Below are 21,139 nucleotides of genomic sequence, written 5' to 3'. Positions count from 1 at the left end.
TACAATATTTGGCACTCATCATAATCGACCACTAGAACTTGGTAGAGGCATCAATGGCAGTTCGGTGGCGGTCAGTAGGCGGTAGTTGGATATTTTGCCCACTACTAAGTCTAGCTGGTCGAGTATCAGGATCGGCTTAGATCACGCTCTCAACGCCCTCGAGCTAGGGTAAGCGCGCGGCTAGCGAGCAAAGCTCGGATACACGTCTCTTAGCTTGACTCGACTATGCATCTTCATAAACGAGACAGTCCAGGAATGCTAAATGATGAGTGCAAAATATTGCATATGTGGACCCCTTAATTTGCATTTACTAAACCTTTAGATTTGTTATTTTCTAAAGTTTTTGGTTAGTTTTGGTATTTTAGTATTTTGCAAGTCATTGAGAGAAAACAATAGTTTTAAGGTGAAAAATGAAAAGTTTGGAAAAAAACACACTTTGAAAAGATTTAGATGATATGGTTATGTTCAACCAAATCAAGGATATGACTAAATCGAAATTTCTCTAATTGGAGTGAAAATCGGATTGGATTAAATTTTGGATTCTGCACATGTCATAGTATTTTGGCCATAACATTCAGTTCAAATATCTAATTAAGGTGAATCAAGCGATGTTGGAAAGCTAACTCAAAATATTACAAATCATTATGAAATATGATTTTCCTAATTCAGATATCTACTATGTCAAAATCGCACCGCAATAAAAGACCGCAAATCTGGACGAATTTGAAATAATTTTCATTCTTGGATTGAGTTTTGAGTCTTCTACTCAAACTAGAAGACTAACTTCCGATTTTTCTAGAATATATAGGGCTTATAAGGCTTGTTTTGCCACTATAAATAGACCTTTAAACCACAAGAAGAAGATAGGGGGGAAGCTAGAGACTAAATATTTTTTTTTTTCTTTTTTAGTTTAGTTTTTCTTTAGGTTAGGTTTTATTTTTTATATCACATGTAGCTAATTTCTCAACTAAGGTTGAGGATGAAACCTCATCAATGAAGAACAACAACACTTTCATGTAAGTTTTTATTGTCCGATTTTATTTAGTTCAATTTTTTCATTGTTTTACTTCTTTTCAATGTGTGGAATGATTCTTAGATATCTTTTGTGATTCAAGGATACATTTGATGATTTGAGATAATTTTACATAATTGATTGCTTAGTTTTTATTTACAAAATAATTGGATATCCCCTGTGATTTATTTAACGGATACATTTGATGATTTGGTTTAAATCGAATATCTTTTGTGATTTGTGTAAAGAATGGATACATGAGATGTTTTGATTAACTGTTTGAAGCATAGTAAAACATACTTAAGATTTTAATTGTGAGAACTTTGGATTAATATTGATGAACATTGAGTATGTTGTTATGATACAGTGAGTGTGGATTCCAAAACCTTAGTATTTTTCTTTTGTTTTATTTTGGTTTTATTTTATTTATGTTTATTTTTTATTTTATTTATCAAAAACAATCTTTTAATTTTTGGAACTAGGTTAAGATTTAATTAGTTTAAAAACAAAATTGTTTTTTCAAGAACACAATTCTCGGTGAGATCGACCTCGCATTTGCAATCTATTAACTGCAAACGATTTGTGCACTTGCGAGTACAATTAAAATTCACATCACTAAAGCTCGGCTCGATTACAGTCGTATATCACGAGCTACCCAATTGACTTATTGAAGCTATATATAAAGTAAATGTCATGATTCTTTGATATATTTCTTTTTGGTAAGTTCATAATAATTATTAGTTATTTCAAATAGTTACAATTTATAAATTAAGTAATTAGAAAAATTAACTCAAATATTAAACAATATAATCTTGAGTTTATATGTTTATCTTATAATTTGTATATACATTTATTACACACACGCACACATATGCGTACATATAAAACTCACTCATATGCATACAAATGCACATATATTTATATTCAGACTCACAATTACAATAATCCAGGTTATATTTATTACATTAAGAATAAAACTTCTTTTTATCTTTTTTAATACTTAAAATGTTATCATTACAAAGTTAAAAGTAATAAAAATGAAGTTATGTGAGCTTATATTCGTGGAATCGAGCTTATACGAGTTCATCTTTGTTTGATAAATGAACACTAATTTTTGTTCAAACTTTGTTTGTTTAATAAATGAATCGAGTCCGAGCTAAGCTAATCTGAGTTAAGCACGCATTTTTTGACCAACAACTTTGTTCACTTCCAGCCCAATCTTGCCTTTGCAATTTCGAGAATTTTGTTAGACTCATGCTAGAGAAAAGGTGTTGATAGACTCATTCTAGACTTAGAGCACTAACACTAACAGCAGTTTCCCTTAAATTTTTTCTTAATTTAGAAAACTAAACCACTTTGTGCTTCTCTATTTAAATGCACTCTACAATAACTTTCCGAATTCTTTCCCCATACTATTTAAATATTCTTTAATTTAAATTAAATGTCAGGGGAAAGAGAGATGAATGAAAAATCATTTAAATATTGTTTCAAATAAATGTTGGATGAATGAGAGAGGAAATATAAAGTTTTTTATATGAAAATAATGTTAAGAGAACCATTTTTACTTTTCTAGATCTAGGGTACAACTTTTGATTCTCTTGGTATTTCTTTAGTTTAGGGAACAAAGAAATCTGATTGATGGGTTTTTTTTTTTATGAGATTTTCCTACATTTAAGAAAGAAAATGAGATTTAAAAAAACTGATGTTAGTGCTCCTTTTTCACAATGTCTATGACAATATATAGACACGTGTATCCACAATATATTGCTTGGGAAGCGTAATAGGTGGCTTACACGTTATTAAATGTTATGGAAATTCATTTAATATTTCTTTGGGGGTAATGAATTTTTTACATCACATTGGTATACGTCAACTCTACACCAAGATATATAGAGTGTAAGACTCATACATGTGGGGCCTATATATATGTAGAACTCATACATATGAGTCTCACATGCATAGACTCCGCATCCTATATGTCTTAGTGTAAACTTGATATAAATTAAAGCGACTAAAAATAACACATCCCTTTCTTTTGTTACGGGAACTTGATCAAGCAAGCATGGATCTTGACACCCCGCCTCGGCCCTCGGATGGACAGCGTTTCAGGCAAGCACTCTGGCCACAGGTTCGAGCCCCCGAAGCTCCGCGTATAGTATCACCATTCAACCCGCCATGATTTGTTCCGAAACCGTTTAAAGGCAAGTATACGTTTACTTTCTAATTTAATAATGTAAAGGCAATTAAGAATACTTTTACTTTATAACTAAAATAATGTAAAGGCTTTTTGCACAAGCATGTTTATTTATCAAGCTAATTATATGCTCTACTTTTGTAGACTAACCAAGCACAGAGCACCCAAGTTGCTGCCAAATATTTTGTCTTTATTTGAGCTTCTACAGGAAATACCTGAACATATGAAACCTCCCTCAGCCATCATGTTCAAATGCCGGTCTATTATGTATGCATGCAACCCTAGGATCTCCATATTAAGAATAGTATCTTAAACTCCAATTAATTATCTTATCAGATGTGGGTATCTTTGTTTATACCAAGTGAATTGAACTACATTCATCAACCTTAAGCCAAAATACCCTGCTCCTAAACTCCCAGTTGGAAACCATGGTTAATAGACACACTGCAAGAATCAGATACAATTGAGCAGAAAAATGGAAAAGTATTTCACATAGCACCGGCACAAAGTTCACAGATATATAATGCACACCACACACACAGTAGTAGATATGATGCATGCATATTGCCTATCACATACACCCATCAACCCATTTGAGTCTGTATCTCTCTCACGCATCTTACAACACCCATCAGAAAAATGGGTTCAGAGGCTGGATACAATAAAACTAGATTTTTAGAGGCAACTAATAGGATTTTTGGTCAACAAGTAATCCAACTCCTCCGCAAATCTTTTCATGGCTGGGGCAGGCAAGCAAATTGGGAGCACTATCCCATCCACTCCCTTACTATTCTTGTAAGGTATATAAAAGCTTGCCATTCCAGGGATGGGCCCGACTCCACCTTTGGCTGGCCCACCATAAGCCGCCTTGCCCCACCCAAAGTCCACCTCTCTGAACCCAGAACATGTCACATCTGACACTAGGTACGATTGCACTACGGTGAAGTGGGTCGACTCCTGATCACCAACAAATCAGCTACCGATCGCATGTACTCCGTTATATTATTCTTAGCCTTCTTCACCGATTCCAAAGCATAACTTAACGGATTCTCACATAGCTTTTCAGCGGTGGATACCGCCATGGGGAATGCAAAACCGTTACCGTAATAACCGGTGGGTAATCGAGGGTCGAATTTGGCATGTGCATTGACGATGCATATTATGCGCACCTCCTTGTTATGATCGGGTTGGAGCGCTATGGTACAACAACGCCAGAGGCATGCTGTGAGTAACTCGAACGTGGTCCATTGGCTCAGGTGATGTGGCATCAATCTACGAAGGGCAAACACCTCAGTGGGGCCGAAGAAGAAAGAGTAGTGGACCATGTCGTCGAGGGGGATGATTGTGCCCTTAGTGTCAACTACTTCTTCATACTCACACTACAAAAAACTTGATTTTTAGTCACTTGAGTTAGCCACATGTATGGAAGTCATACACGTGGCTAACTGTTAGCCACATACACTTAGCTACGTGGGTTACGCGTAGTGAATCCAGTTATTGTTAAATGCACATTTAGCCACATGGCCTTTTATATATGTAGCTATTTAGCCACGTGACGTTTAGCCACATGCCACCCCAAGTGACTAAATGCAATTTTATTTTCTAAAAAATTTGGGCACTTATAGCCACGTGTAATTAAAGCCATGTGGCTATAATTTTTTATTCTTTTTTTTTTTTTGAAAAAAAAAAGAAGAGAAAAAAAAAACAGAACATATATCTGTTCTGTTTTTTTTTTTTTTTTTTTTTCTCTCCCAATATCATATATATACGATATTTTCGGCATACATTCACGGGACCGGCAATCACTCAGTCGCCGGCTGCAAAACCAATCAAACCAAAAATACAAAAACCGAAACAACAACAATCCAATCGCCGGAAATCAAACCAAAAAACAAAAACAAAAAAAACCAATTCGCCGGCCATCAAACCTAAACAACAAAAACCTAGTTGCCCACTCGACCACTCGCCAGAAATCATCAAACCAAAACAACAAAAACCAAAAATCAAATTCAAAATCCGCCCGATCGTCCGATCCCTACATCACCGAAACTTCAAAGAACATGATAGAGAGATCAGCACAAGAGAGATAGAGAGAGAGTACTTGTGGTCGATAGAGATTCGTTGCCGGCGAGTGTGAGTCGGCCGGATGTCCTCCGTCTCTGAGAGTCGGTTGACCACAAGCTTTACCTCTCGGGCCGTGACCCTCCGAACTCCAGCTCCGTCATCGACCACGGATCTATCTCAGAATCTCTCTCTAGCTCTCTCGGTCTCCCTCTTCCATCTCCCTCTATGTGACTCTGTGTGAAGAAAATGAAGAAAAAAAAGGAGAAGAAGGAACGGCGAGCGTGGGAAAAAGGGAAAGAAGGAAGAAAATATAACAAAATGAAAAAAGAATAGTTAAAAAAGGGGCAGGGGAATTGATAAAAAAAAATAGGGAAAATTGAAAAAAAAAAAAAAAAAAAGTAAGGAGAGAGATAAAGAGGAGGGAAATTAGAAATGGGTTGGAGGGAAGTTTTAGCAATTAATGATAATTAGCCACGTGGTTGATTTTCCACGTGGCCAATAAATAAGTGGCTAAAATTCTAAATCTTAAAATAAATTAAAATAATTTTAATAAATTTGCCATGTGGCTTGGCCACGTGCACATAAGCCACGTGGCAAAAATTTTAAATATAAATATAAAAAAAAAATAAAATAATTTTAATAAATTAGTTATGTGGCTTATGTGCCACGTGGCCAATTGGCCACATGCACATAAGCCAAATGGCTAAAATTTCAAACCTTAAAAATTTTGGAAAAAAAAATCAATTCAGAAAAATTTTTATCCACGTGACTTCTCAGACATGTGGCTAATTAGCGACTTGGTAAAAATTCAAGTGGCTAATTACCTACACAAATCATTTAGCCATGTGGTATATTATCCACATGGCTAAATCGCCACGTGGCTAAAATCAAACACTAATCACGGTGTGTGCAAGTCACACGCGGTGGATCCCTTGTGTTGAGACGGTGTCTTTGCCACACAGGCAAGATGGATGGGCCACGCACCATCTATCCCACGGCGGTCATGAATTGGACCAGGCCAATGGCATCACTCATCATGTGGTTGAGGCGCAAGGCGAAGATAAATCCACCACACATGAGGCGTGTCACCTGCCAATCAGCAAAATTGTGCCAAAAGCACATCCACATGGTGAGAGGCGACATGACCTGTTTGTATTAGTTGACTCACATTGACACAAATGAGATGTCTATGATGACTTTTTGAACATAATTGTCCCACAAACCCACGAAATTGACGTTTAAAAATCGTAGGTTGTGAAATCGAAAATCAAAGGAACTTTAAACCTAAAAGAATCGGGTCTTTTCATCCTTTTCGGTGAAGACTTGTGGCCGGCCTAGCTAGAGCTCTGTTCCAAACTATTGAAGGGAAACAACCAATTTGTTGAACACATACGTACGTACGTAGAACACATATTCATAAATTTCATATGTAAAAGGAAAAAGTTCGAGATCAGTTCTTTAATTAGCAGAACATGCACCTGGATAAGCAGTAATGGGCAATTCAGGACCCTTCCAGAGCCGGGACCAACGAAAAGGAGCTCCTCCATGCATGTGAATGGCGGTTGAAGATCAGCATCACCAAACTGTTGAAGAGTAACGTCAGCATCGGCCTCAATAAACATAACACCCTCAGCCGTACACTCCACTACAAGCTTCCGGCCAGGCCCTTCCCTGAGCCTGCAGGCAAACGGGTAGTAAAACACTAGCGTTTGTGAAAGTGCCTCTCTGATGACTTCCACTGGGTCTTTATTCCCATGCACGGAGGGAATGGGATTAGATCTATAGATTTGTATAACTGGGATTTGAAATCGGAGACCCTCTTGGTCATCAATGTCAGACAGTTGTTTGAATTCATGGGGTGTGAGCTTAGCCGGAGCAACCAGTTCTGGTTTGCACCTTCGCACTGTGAACAGCAGAGAGGTAGTTGGTGCTTCCATGCCCGGAAAATGGGTCTGATCAAATAAAGAAAGGGAAGTTAATTTGGTGAGTTATAATGGATTTTTGAAGTGCGATTTATAGAAAGCAGTGGGATTTAAGTTAATCAAAAAATAAATAAAAGTATAATTATTGTATCAATAAATAATTCAACAAAATTTAATTATCGTTTGAAACATATAAATGTAACTTACAATTGATTTTGTCATACTTAGTGTTCACTTATTCAGTTGCTCTTTACAAAGTTTTTATATCTTGAAATCGTTGCATGATTTTTTCATTACTGATAGTCTTAAATATATCATTCTCAATATACATAACCAAACAATTATAAATCACAAATTGTAGAATTGTTAGAATTTGAAGAATTGTAAATATGACATTGAGGGCTACAAATAAAGTTAAAAGGTATTTTAATGTAATATATACTACGTAAGAAAAGCCAGTTAAACTAAGTACTAATTTTTAACTTTTTTTTTTAATTAACTTGTCAGACATACACAAGTATCATGACTGCCATCTACACCTATCCTAATGAAAAAGTCGGCTAAGCTAAAGGCCTAACATTTTTTTAATTTTCTTTTTTAAAAAAAAAATAAAGGTTAGGTGACCAAATAAGCCGCGGAGACTGAAGAGAGGAATAGGAGAGGTGATATGCAAAGGGACGGTTTTTAGGCTCTTTTTAATTAAAAAAGCAAATAAAATCAAAAAATGTCATTTGATGTTTAAGCAAATAAAATCAAAAAGTGTCAGTTGATGTGACATCAAAGAACATCAAATGAAACTTTTTTATTTTATTTATTTTTTAATTAAAAGGAATATGTTGGAGGATGATTTTTCGTCTCCAAAAATCATTTTCCGAGGAATAGAAATGGTGTCGTTAGTGTTTGGGGTTAAGAAGTTTTGAAGTGTTAATAGTGACTTATGATGTCTGTCAGGGACACGTAGATAAAATTGTTACTTTAGACTTGTTCTTTTTTCAAATTATTAAAAGACAAGTAATGAGACGTGTCCTTTAATAGTAGGAAATTGTTACTTTAGACTTGTTTTTTTTTTTTTTTTCAAATCTGACAAGTAATCAGACGTGTCCTCCCATTCTTCTTCTTCTTCTTCTTTTTCTTTTTTTTTTTTTAATTATTTTTTCTTTTGATGAAGGTTTAAACGAACAAATAAAACGGTGCATTTTTCTTAAAAGAAAAAATATGTTGTCTTCAACCTCACCTTCTTCAACATGTGGCTACTTGGACTAGTTTTAGGTTAAAAAATAAGCTTATTTTTTTGACAAAATATGGTGTAACTCATGAACCTTGATCTTCTTAAAAAATATTTGTCCTTTTGAGGAGTTTTTAAAGGTAAGCAACTAAGACTTTTGATAAAAAAAATTTAGTATAAAAAAATTTTTAGGAGGTGAAGGAGGTATATATTTGACCCTCTCGAACCCCCATCATCCGCCCATGATAGAAAGAGGTGAAGAAGAAACCATACAACTTTTTGGTTTTGTGATTTTCTTGGCGGGTATAGGGTTCCACGTTTTACAACAACTGACAACTTCAAAAATTTAAGATCAAAACTATTTTCAAATGCATGTGACGTAACATCAGGTAAGAACAATTTTCCAAAAAAAAAAAAAAAAAAAAAAAACACCATCTAAAAGGGATTAAAAAAATAAGCCAATACTATTAATTTTTTCTAGTTAAGAAGTGTGGGAGGGCGAACTCATGTAAATAAGTACATGAGCAGGGTTAAATACAATTTATCATTCAAAGATGTAACCCATTTTTAATCTTGTTTCTAATTTTTAAAAATTTGTAATGTGTCCTCACAAAGTTTTTTGATTTTTTTAATATCGTCATTCCGTTAGCCTTTTCAATCAGAGCAGACGGAATGGGCATCACGTGCTCCGTACGAGATTTTTTTTTTTTTTTTTTTTTTTTTTTTTTTTTTTTTTTTTTTTTTTTTTTATGCAAGCTTATCCATTTTCCACTACAAAAAAAAGTTGCAATTGGCCATGTGTATTTTTTACACGCGTCCAATTGGCCGCATGTATTTTTTACACATGGCCAATTGTTTTTATCAAATATATATTAACAAAAACAAATTTTATTAAGGTTTTGTACACTATTGATAAAAAATATATATGTATATGTATAAGAGAATTGGCCACGTGGCCAGAATTTGTGTAGGTAGGCGCGCGGGAATTGTCCCGCGCACCACCTAACCATTACTTTCAAATATAATATATATATATATATCTGAAAAGGGAAATAAAATTTCATTATGTACTGTAGTACACGTGGCCACTTGGCCGCGTGTATTTCAATACACGCGGCAAAATTTGCATTTAGCTATAACCGGATCTAACACGCGCTGCACACGTGTCCAATGACACGTGGCAAACTGTTCGCCACGTGTACTCTATTCGTACATGTGGCGAAGTGCATGTGGCAAATTGCAATTTTTTTTGTTGTGTTCCCTCACTCCAAAACGTTGTCATTTATGCTATTCGATTTCCGGTCAAAAGCACTCAAAACTTCGATCTATTGAAAGCACCCATCGAGCAAGGCCAAAGAATTGAAGCGCACTCGATCTGTTTGAAGCACCCATCAAGCCTTTCATAGCCGACTACAATAGCCTCATGGCAGCACGTGATGCATTCCGTCTGGTCTGACAGGAAAGGCTAACGGAATGGTGACATTGAAAAATCGAAAAACTTTATGAGGGCACATTGAAAATTTTTAAAGATTAGAAGCAAGATTGAAAACGAGTGACAACTTTAGAAGTTTGCATTGTATTTAACCCCATATATAATCTTTATATATATGTTTATTTGTACGCGTTCACGTAAGATTTAATTTCATAATAAATTGTAAATCATTATTATATACAAAAGGCGCCCAGTTGTCAATAAAATAATCTTATGTGGATAAGGCCCAGCTATCAATTCACCGTTATATTATCAAAATTCAAAGACCTAATTGTAACTGGACCCCACGAGTCTGATAACTTGCAGTAAGCATTACCCATCAAGCTTTAAGCACATTCAAGAAATTTAGGCTAATTACAATCGATATCAATCATGAACCAGCAATGAAAGAAACCCATAACTCAGATATAAACAGCACCTTCCAGTCCCTGGATCAGTAACAATAGTTACAAGTTAAAGTTGAAGTTTTGCTTAGTTGAAGACATGAAGTATTGGACGTTTCAAGTCCTAGGGCGGGCAATTGGGTTAATGGTCAATCCGAACAAGATCTATTTAGCTAAAAAAAGGTCAAACTATTTAATTTGGACACGACTTGTGAGTAATCCGACACAACGTGCTTGATCCGTTTCAACCTATGTTTACTATATATATATATAATTTCTTAAGCACATCAAAAGAGTCAATCATCGGGTCAAGTGGGTCGACCCGTGATTGACCAGCTTATTAAACGGGTCAAGCTGTTTATGACTTGGACCCGTTAATGTCAAGCCTTAATTTTTTAATGTTGTGTTCGTATCGAGTTCGCAGATTGTATAAAAAATTATCGGTCTTAATTTTAATTGCTTGACTTGATGCTAATGCTGATGCGGGCTTCACTCCCTCAAAGTTCTGATTCCCAGACCAGAGGAGTTTCTTCAAGTTTCTTGTACATTCAATTTTGATGAGAACAAACGTGAGAGAAACTAAAAGATAAATTTTAAGAGAATTTATTAGTTTCAATGGGAGAGAATCCTAGTCCATTCTTTCACGAATGCCTTTTTGAAAGTCAAAATTTTTTAAAACGCTAATCATATTTGTACACACATTTAGAATAAGAGCCTTACAGATAAAATGAGTCCCACGTGCATAATTTTACACCAAATGTGTATACATTGCGGATAATTATCGGGACCCACGTTTCTTTTCTTTTTCTTTGGTTCAGCCGTTCTTTCTTCCAGCTTTTGGTTTTACTCCTCTTTTGCTCTTCTTGTTTTTCTACTCTTCTTTTGGATCAACTTGCGGGCCCACTTGTACACATGCCATCCTATTTTTTAGTCTTCCACACACACTACTCTCTCTCTCTCTCTCTCTCTCTCTCTCTCTCTCTCTTCACAGTTCACAGCATACTTCATTTCTTTGGCTTGGCTTAGCTTTTTATTTTCTAGTTTGGTCTTTTCCTTGTCCTTTTTTTTTTTTTTCCTTCTAATTCCTACAAAAATGAAATTACTTGCATTACTTCATGCTAAAATTCTACCAAGTCCTATAAAAGATAATTTCTTGCATTAATATATTATTTAAATTCAAAATTAATGATTAAACAATATTTCACAATTATATATATAGCGACGAGAGTTAGTTCAATGTCAAAATACTAACAACTATCAAATAAATTTTATATGCTCTCAAGCTTGAGTGAAAATTTTAGCTAATACAAACATAGTCTTAGTGTCCAGATAAACATAACATCAAATTTTTATTAGAAAGTATGTTTTGACTCAAACCTTACAGGTGTTAGCACTCAACAAATTAAATTACTCTGAAATGGGTGAACCACTTTCAAGTATATGCAAGTGGAATAATGTAACCAAAAACAATAGCTCACATATAAATCATATAAAAAAACGCTTAAGCAGAAAAAAGACCAAGTAGTCTCATGAATATATGCTGAAAAGAATTTACACCACACTCATTGATTAATCATGCAAATGTCTGAACCATACAATCCTCAAGATCAAATAACGGCTTTTATTTGGACGTATTGTAGGGATAAGATCAGGGAATTATTTTAAAGAATAATTGGAACTTCAACTTCTATTGGTATTTTCAATCAATATATATTTCCTATATTTCTTCAATAACGCACTATTTATTTTCCTAGTACACCTTTCAAATTTGAACATCAAATATTTTTATTTTTTATTTTAATTTTTATTTTCGTGTTTGTATCTCCAGCCACCATATTGAGATAAATTACTTGAACTCGTCATTGAAACGCCTTGGAAAAGGTTTAAGAAAGAAAGGTTAATCATAAAGTTTAACGGGGTAGCTAGTGATAATGTATCACAAAAAGAAAGTTGATGCTCCAAGTAAAGAAAAATGGCTTAATCTCATATCTCAAAGATTCGCATAGTTCTTCAACATTCATGACTTCCTAGACTAAGTGTGGTATCAAGATTTATGATTTTTGGCATTCAGCCAAAAGAAAGAACAATCAAACTAAGACAACGAAATAATTCCTACGCTTCCAAATAAAATATGATATCATAAAAATTTTCCTTCCATAATGAATGATTGGCTCGAAACTCACACGGCTTAAAAGTCTATACATTGTTATTCTCATGATTTTCTAAGTCACTTATATCCTTCAATAAAGAATCTAAGTGCTCGTGCAATAATTGAGCATGAAAACAATGAAATTCTTTAGCAGGACTAGCATAATAAACTAAAAACATAAAAGTCATGCTAAGGAAACAAGAATTCCTTTTTTCTTTTTTCTTTTCGAACACAAAGTAAACAAAACAAACGAAAACAACAACATATATCAAACATCAAACTCCTCCCCTAACCCAAATCTTACATTGTCCCTAATGTAACAACATGAAAAAAAAAAAAAAAAAAAAAAAAAAAGGGTAGAGATTAAGGAGAGTACCTTGAGGTGATGAAAATAAAATTGACACTTTATTATTTATGAAAAGGGTTATAACACAAAAAAAAAAAAAAAAAAAAAAAAAAAAAAAAAAAACAAGTAAGAACACAACCTAATTACGACCCAAACACTACTACTACAGATGCAAACTGAGTTAAGGTGTTTGGCAGATCCTGATAAACTGGATCCACCAAATCATAAGACTCATCCATAAGCTCAAAATCTTCAAAGAATGGTTTCAAACATTTTTCTTTAAAAAGATTGTCATTCTTGGGTTTTTCAATTGTTGGTGCCTGGATACTAGATGTACGAGGTTTACTGATATAAACAAATTCTCAAAACTTGGCCTCCATCCATCTGTTTCCATAACTGGAGTAACATCCAAAATAACATTAGGCATGTCCAATTCTATATCATCATTGTTGGGATTCAGTTAAAATGCTTATATGGGATCAGAAAACATAAAATGAGCAAATTTACCTTCCACCAAAGTTTGGATCATGTCTACCTCATGGACTTCATCATCATCTTCAATGACAGGTTGCTTACAAATGTTGAAGATGTTCAACTCAATGGTCATATGTCCAAATGTAAGCTTCAGGATTCCATTCCTACAATTAATCAAAGTACTAGAAGTAGCTAAGAATGGTCGTCCCAAAATAATAGGGATGTCAGTGCTTGATTGTGCAACAGGCTGTGTATCAAAAACTATGAAATCCACAAGGAAACAAAATTTATCAACTTGCACTAACGCATCTTCTACTATCCCTTTCGTTATAATGACAAATCGGTCGGCAAGTTGAAAAACAACTTTGGTGGGTTTAATTCACCAAGACCCAACTGTTCCTACAACAAGTAAGGCAATAAATTGACACTAGCCCCTAAATCAACCAATGCTTTGTCAATTTTGACATCACTTATGATGCATGGGATAGGAGGAGATCCAGGATCTTTATGCTTCAATGGAATTTTTTGCTAAATTGTAATACTTACATGCTCTATAAAAAATGCCTTCTTTTGCACAATAAGCTTTCGCTGTACAATGCAAAGATCTTTCAAAAATTTAGCATATGATGAATTTTCTTTGATGGCATCTAACAGAGAGAAATCAATTATCAGAAGAAATAGCTAATTACAAGAAGTTTGTACTCACAATCCTTTGCAGTAGTCACTCTCTTGAATTCTAACAAGCGCCTACTTGTCTGCCTCTCTCCTAGACCAGTCTGGAGAGTTTCTTCAATTGATCTTCCTTAGTTGGAGCTCCTCTCCAGTTAGACTCCAATGGTGGAACAATTGAACAACAAATACATGAAACACTCTAAGAGAGATACATATAACTGTTTAAGCCTAATAAACCTTCTCTTAGCACAATTGAATTCTCTACTAGAATTCTTAAACAAAAACCGTCTAGAAGCCCCTTTAAATAGGTTCTGAAAACCCTAAAATAAGTCAAAAACGAGTTTCTAGGCGGCGGTGTCCGGACAGGCTAACGCGTGTTCGAACACATATCAGAAAGTAAACTTTCTGTGAAGCGTGTCCGAACAGGGAACCCTAGTGTCCGGACACATGCATAAAAACTCTTTTGTGTCAGCAGGAGTGTTCGGACATCTTGCAGAACATGGACTTACTGGAAGTTGCGCCCGTTGGGCTTGTCCGGACATCTTTGAGAACAGGACCTTACTGTCAATTGCGTCCGGACATGGCTTCTGGCTGTCCAAACATCTTGTTGAAGAGGAACTTACTGTGACTCGTGTCCAGACATGGCTTCTGGTTGTCCGACACTACAAAAATAAACTATCTTCTGAATGATCTAAGTACCAAAGTTCTTCAACAATTAAGTAACCTTTTGTCACTGGAATGTAGCCAACATAAAAAACCAACAGATGGTATTCTGAAAGAAGATCAATCTTCGAGAATACCAAAGCTCTTTTAGGTTGATCGAACAAGTCTTTGATTCTTGGTAAGGAATACTTGTTCCTAATTGTCACCGGTTTAGCTCACAATAATCTATGCACAGCTGTAAAGACCCGTCCTTCCTTTTCACAAATGACACTAGCGCTCCCCACGGTGACACATTTTGGCGGATGAAACCTCGGTCTAGCAAATCTTGAAGTTTCTCCTTCAACTCTCTTAATTCTATAGGAGCTATATGTTACGGTGCCTTGCGAATAGGCTGAGTCCCTGGTGCCAAATCAATGGTGAACTCAACTTCCCAATCCGGAGGCAATCCCGTGACTTGTGCGAAAACATCTGGAAACTGGCATACTACTAGAATGTCTTCCAATTTCGAATGGAATTTAGGCTTGGCCTAAACATAAGTCAAATACGCTTGTACACCCTTTCTAACACTTCTTATTGCTTAAATGAAAGAGAGAAGTGGTAGAGTAGCTCGTACACGAGACGAGCAGAACTTGAACCCTTCTATGCCACGAAGTTGGAAGACAACTTCTTTCTTGCAACAATATATGTTTGGTCCATACTTTGATAGCCAATCAATCTCTAGAATGACATCAAAGCCCAGCATGCTAACTTCACTGGCAGAGTCTTCCCTTCTATGATGATATGAAAATTTTCCACACATTTTCTACAAGTTACAACGTCACCAACAGGAGTAGCCATGCTTATATTCTGTCCTTGTGGTTCCGTACTCAAGCTACATAGCTTCACATACGGGGACAAAATAAAGGAACTTGTTGCACCTGAATCAAACAAGATGCATGCAAGTTCGAACTAAGGAATGGTACCTATGACCACGTCGGTAGCACTCTCCCTAGCTTCAATGTTATTTGGTGTGACTGAGTACCCCCTTGCCTGAGCAGGTTGTCTAGGCTGATTATTGCTAGCCTAAGACCCCTGACTCCTTGCAGCCGCTATAGGGCAGTTCCTGATGTGGTGGCCTGAGCTGCCACACCTGAAACATACACCCAAACTAAATCTGCACACCCCCAAGTGTTTCCTTTTACATTTGCTACACTGGGTAACACTGGCATTCCTTCTCCTAATTTGTCTCGAAAACGGGCTTGTGAGCAAATCAATTTTTGAGACAATCCGACGACTGGACTTTGAATCCTAGAGCCTTATATGTCTCTGAAACGGGCTTGTGAGTAACTCAATTTCTGAGACAATCTGAGGATAGGACTTGGAGTCCTAGATCCTTATCGGTCTCAGAAACGGGCTAGTGAGCAACTCATTTTATGAGAAGATTTAAGGATAGGGCTTGGATTCTTAGAGCCTTATCGGTCTCGGACACGGGCTCCTGAGCAACTCATTTTCCGAGACAATCCATGGATAGGACTTGGAGTCCTAAAGCCTTATCGGTCTCGAAAATGGGTTTGTGACGAACTCATTTTCTGAGAATTTTACTTTTTGGGCATACAGGTTCATTGATCCTCAGCTGGTTTTCATCTCAGTCAAACTAAATACACCACTAATTTTCTTCACCGAGTGAGAATGTTAGGAGCCAAGCCAGCCCATCTCCACGTCCTACTGGTACCCAATTATCCCGACTCGAAGGGGATTCTCTTCCTGATCCACGAGAGTATCACAATGTAGTGGGTGCTCTTCTATATTATACATTGACAAGACATGCGATCTCCTTCTCCGTGAATCAATTGTGTCAAAAATTGCAAGCTTCTACTTCTACTCACTGGACAGCAGATAAACGAGTCCTTCGATATCTTAAAGGTACCCTTGATCATGGTTTGATCTACCCTACTGCTCCCTTGAGTTCCTTACATCTCCAAGCTTTTTTGTGACTCAGATTGGGCTGGCAGTCCTGATGACTGTTGATCTACATTAGGTTTTAGCATTTATCTTGGCAACTGCTAGGTTCCCTAGAGTGCCAAAAAGCAAGTTGTGGTCTCACATTCCTCCATTGAATCTGAATATTGAGCTATGGCCATTACCACTGTACCACTTTTCTGGTCGAGAATGTTATTCAAAGACTTGGGCATTGCTCTCTCCTGTGCCCCAGTGCTCTGGTGTGACAACATCAGTGCTCTAGCACTCGCCTCCATCCAGTCTATCATGCAAGAACCAAACAAATTGAGGCTGACTACCACTTCGTAATGGAAACAGTACTTGATGGTGATATCTTGATTAAATTCATATCAACCAACGATCAGCTTGCAGATATCTTTACCAAAGGCTTATCCACTACTCAGTTTCAGCTACTCAAGTCCAAGCTAATGGTTGATCCCTCCCCCATTAGCTTGCAGGGGGATGTTAGTGATGACAGTAATGCTGTCATCATAGATCCTACTCCTGAGCCACATGATATAACAACAGATAAAAGGAAAGTTGTCTCCTACAACTACTGGAAAAACATAGCAACACTGGTATGCACTAAAGGCAAAGCAGCAATGTTATGCAATAAAGCAATCACATACGTTATGCCATCTGTGTAATAAACACTCTTATACATTATCCCATACGTTATGTAATATGTGTAAAAGCAAATCCTATACGTCATGTAAAGAAAAGCTGTATATAATGCCCTTTGCATTTCAGCTTGAAGTGTTGAATAAAAAGTTCAAGTATTCCTCTGTTTTTTCATATATCTCATACATGTAGTAAATTTTAACATCAACTTTCCATGCTTCCATGGTACAAACAAGTTCCCATCATGAGTCACTTATTCCTATATATATTATCATAACTTGCTTTTTTCGAGACCATACTCTAGGAGAATGTCAAACCCTGCAAATCAAAAAATTAGCCACCTTGAATTATATTCTTTCCATATTCCATAAACCTTAAGCTGTAGAAATATTAAATTTGTAGTAATATTGGACTTACTGAATATATTCAATTTTGATTTTTCCGGCGTCCGTATTAGCTATTGCAGAGAAAGCCGCTTGAGAGAGATCAATGGTTCCATGACACCTGGTCGGACAATAATCGACGATTTTAACCACGACGCTGGTACCATGGCAAGGTGGCGGGCCTTTGTTTGTAGCCCCAATGCATCTAACGCTATAACGTCTCCCACATGCTGCCCGATGGCCCCATATTGCATCACTTGCTGCAGCAATCATCACGCCATTGTTTTGATATCCGTAGCATGAAGAGGCTGCCAATGGATATCAAAATTTATAATTCCAACTTCAAATAGTGATGCTTACTTAATTATACATACAACGAACGTGCATGCATGGAAGTTCTAATTAAGAGATTGTCACCAATATACGAAATTGAGCACAATATATTCCATACAACATCCTTAATAGAAATTACATTCATGGAATACGTACGTGTCATCATAAATTACATAAGATATTTTGAGAATTATAATTGGTGCACTCACAAGCAAGACTTGAAATCTCATTTTTTTTTTGGGGGGGGGTATATTTGACTTTGCTAATTACTTGATAATAGCAACAATAACATAAAAATATGATCATATCATCAATTACTATGTTCGATGATTATTTGGAATTTTTCAATTGTGTTTCACAAACAAGTAAATATGTTGTACTTTATATGTTATTCATCTATTATTTATTAACTTCTCTCTCATTGTTGCTTTTTAGCATTCATGTAGTATACATTTGAGTGTCGTAAATTCTCTCAAATAACATTGAATCCTACAATATTGATAAGTGTTTGAAAAACAATGAGGTGTAATAGTTCTTGTTTCTAAGATTAGGGCTTGTTTGTTGACACTTTTTATCTTTAATTTATTTATTTTTCCTTTCTATCTAGAAAAGTTCAAATAGTAACAAACAAATTTTTTTTTTTAATAAAAAATTTAAAACTATTTTCACCTTTGTGTCACAAAAAAAAGGGGTATTACCTTTTCCCCCCCATGAACTACCAACTTTTGCGCAAAGACCCCACAAACTACCAACTTGACCAAAATAAAGCATTCAACTACCAAAGACAACCCATTTCCTCCCTTCCGTCAGTCAAAGAGGTTAAAACAAACGGTCAACGGGTCACGTGACCGTCACATGCTGTTTTAACCTCATTTTCTTCCTATTTTCCCCCCATGTAAAACGGCACGTGACGGTCACGTGACCCGTTGACCGTTTGTTTTAACTCTCTAACTGACGGAAGGGGGGAAAATGGTTGTGTTTGGTAGTTGAATGCTCTATTTTGGTCGAGTTGGTAGTTTGTGGAGGCTTTGTGCAAAAGTTGGTAGTTCATGGGAGAAAAATGTAATTACCCAAAAAAAAATATACATATTTTTTTTTTTTTAACTAAACCGCAAAATAAAAAAAACAAAAAGAAAAACAATTCCTAAACATTGTCAAGCACCACTAGAGCCTCTTTAATTGGTTTGACGTATTAGAGAAAGAACGCACAATTTATTTTATGGTTGTCTTTTTTTTTCTTTCCTACGTTGTCTCACCCCACAAGAATGTGTGTGGTAGAGAAAGTTCAGCTGCCAAGAGTGAAGTTTGTACTTTTTATTTTTAACTCTTTTTTTTTTTTAAAAGAATTTTAGGAAATTTCATTTAACTCTCCTCAATTATCTTCATTTTTGCAATTACTTCCCTAATCATAAAAAACTCTCAATTTAGTGTATTTATCTTTCAATTTTTTTCAATTTCATTCACCAGTTGGGATTTTCCGTTAAATCCTATCAAAATTCTTAAAATACCCTTGTATTCTTTTTTTTTGAATATATATATATATAAATTCAAAGATTTAGGCATGAATATGTTTTTCAAATTTCGTTAAATCCTGACCAATGCCTAAATCCTTGCAATTTTTTTCTTTATGTTTTTTTTCCTAAAAATGATGGGTATTTTGGAAATTTTGACACCACTTTGTTTGGATTTATTGGAAAATCCCATTTTTATACTTGCTTCAAATATCACTGCTATATCAGAAATAAATCTTAAGAGTAATGTTTCTTGCACAACTATTACACAACTTTTACACAACTCTAACAACTTTGTTTAAAAATTAACCATTAAATATTTAGGACTCACATGTAGAAAAACAAATCCAATGGTTGATCATTAAAAAAAAAAAGTAGTTAGATTTGTGCAAAAATTGTGTAAGAATTGTGCAAGACACATTACTCAAATCTTAAACTCTAATACTAGTTTATTATGACAAAGTAGGCTCTAATGCATGAGAATATGTTGGAACGATAAAAAATAGAAACATCTACAAAAGATCACAAATTTTTTTAATGTGGTTTCACGAACTCCAGGGCTCCTTCTGCAGACAACACAAAACCACAATATATATACATATATAGTTATATATGCTCGTATGAAAGATATATACGGGCTCAAATTAGCAAAAGACAGACTGAAAATCTGATCAAAAATTAGTATATATATTTGTTTAAACTAAATTTAGTTTAATTTATGATATTTTATATTTGGCACATAAAGATACTCACGAACATAAGGGGGCGTATAGAAAGTAGCTGTCCCCTGTGCCGCATTTGCAACTGATGTGAGACATACGGCCATGCTCACCACCATCATCAAACCACCAATATTATTAACCATTCCCATTTTCTTTTACTTTTAAGAAAACAATGTAATGTAACGATATTTTAACACTTAGAGTTTGTGAAGGAAACAACTAGATTTGCCTCCAATTTATAGAGTAAGTCTATCTAGCAAACCCAACCTTCAATTCACATCCTTTTCGAGATAAGGAATGGCACGCACATCAGTACATGTATCCCCTTAATTATACTTCTTCTAAAAGGTACATGCATGTATTTTATTTTATTTTATTTTTATCAACTTGACCCCATCTCTCGCTGCCTCCAAACGTCAAAAATTGTCATATATATAAATAAAAGCCATGTTATTTAGTACTTTGACTCCTTCTTCTATCTTTCCATTTAAAAAATTAAGATGTAGATCCTACAACATTACAAAATTCAATAATTAATTTTCAAAATAAGATATTAAGAAAAGAATAAAGAATAAGAGAATATATATACGAAAGGCAATTCTCCGTATGCTATGATGAGAACTGAGAATTACCAGAATCTCTTCGAAGTCTAAAATTTTGCAATTTAAAATGAAGGACGGACTTCAAATGCAAAGGGAGATGAACTCAGTCATAGCTACTGAGTTTATCTGACTTTTTTCTACGCCACTGAATTTATCTGCCTAATTGATAAATTCATTTTCTTCTTGCCTGTAGCAGCCTCCTATTGGTGTTTCTTTGATAGCGACCAGTGGTGGAGCCAGGATTTGGTTCAGAGGGTCAACAATTTTTTTTTTTTTTTAATGAATGACAAAAAAAAAATTTAAAAATAATAATAACGGTATTCGGATTTGCTCTCTATCATTAGAATGGTAATTGTTAGTATTTTATATTGGCTACATTCTGGATAACAAAAAA

General features: G+C 35.3%; 1 protein-coding gene and 1 pseudogene across 2 annotated transcripts; both read right to left on the bottom strand.

The window, feature by feature from the left end:
• Positions 1-3,881: 3,881 nt before the first annotated feature.
• On the bottom strand, positions 3,882-7,207 carry LOC133871493 (benzyl alcohol O-benzoyltransferase-like; annotated as a pseudogene).
• Positions 7,208-17,286: 10,079 nt separating this feature from the next.
• On the bottom strand, positions 17,287-20,363 carry LOC133870260 (EG45-like domain containing protein). Of its 2 annotated transcripts, none has more exons than XM_062307345.1 (3): positions 20,175-20,363; positions 17,612-17,885; positions 17,287-17,535 (listed from the first exon to the last, which is right to left on the bottom strand). In XM_062307345.1, the coding sequence occupies exons 1-3, from the start codon at positions 20,290-20,292 to the stop codon at positions 17,520-17,522; spliced, it is 408 nt and encodes a 135-aa protein (XP_062163329.1). In that variant the 5' UTR covers positions 20,293-20,363; the 3' UTR covers positions 17,287-17,519. The 2 variants fall into 2 exon arrangements, with proteins under 2 accessions (XP_062163329.1, XP_062163330.1); XM_062307346.1 differs by having other exon boundaries at positions 17,287-17,512; positions 20,175-20,360.
• Positions 20,364-21,139: the final 776 nt, after the last annotated feature.

The sequence above is a fragment of the Alnus glutinosa genome, chromosome 6 (assembly GCF_958979055.1).
Source record: "Alnus glutinosa chromosome 6, dhAlnGlut1.1, whole genome shotgun sequence".
Lineage (NCBI taxonomy): Eukaryota > Viridiplantae > Streptophyta > Magnoliopsida > Fagales > Betulaceae > Alnus > Alnus glutinosa.
Note: the sequence above shows the minus strand (reverse complement) of the source record. Positions and strands in the feature narration are given on the sequence as shown.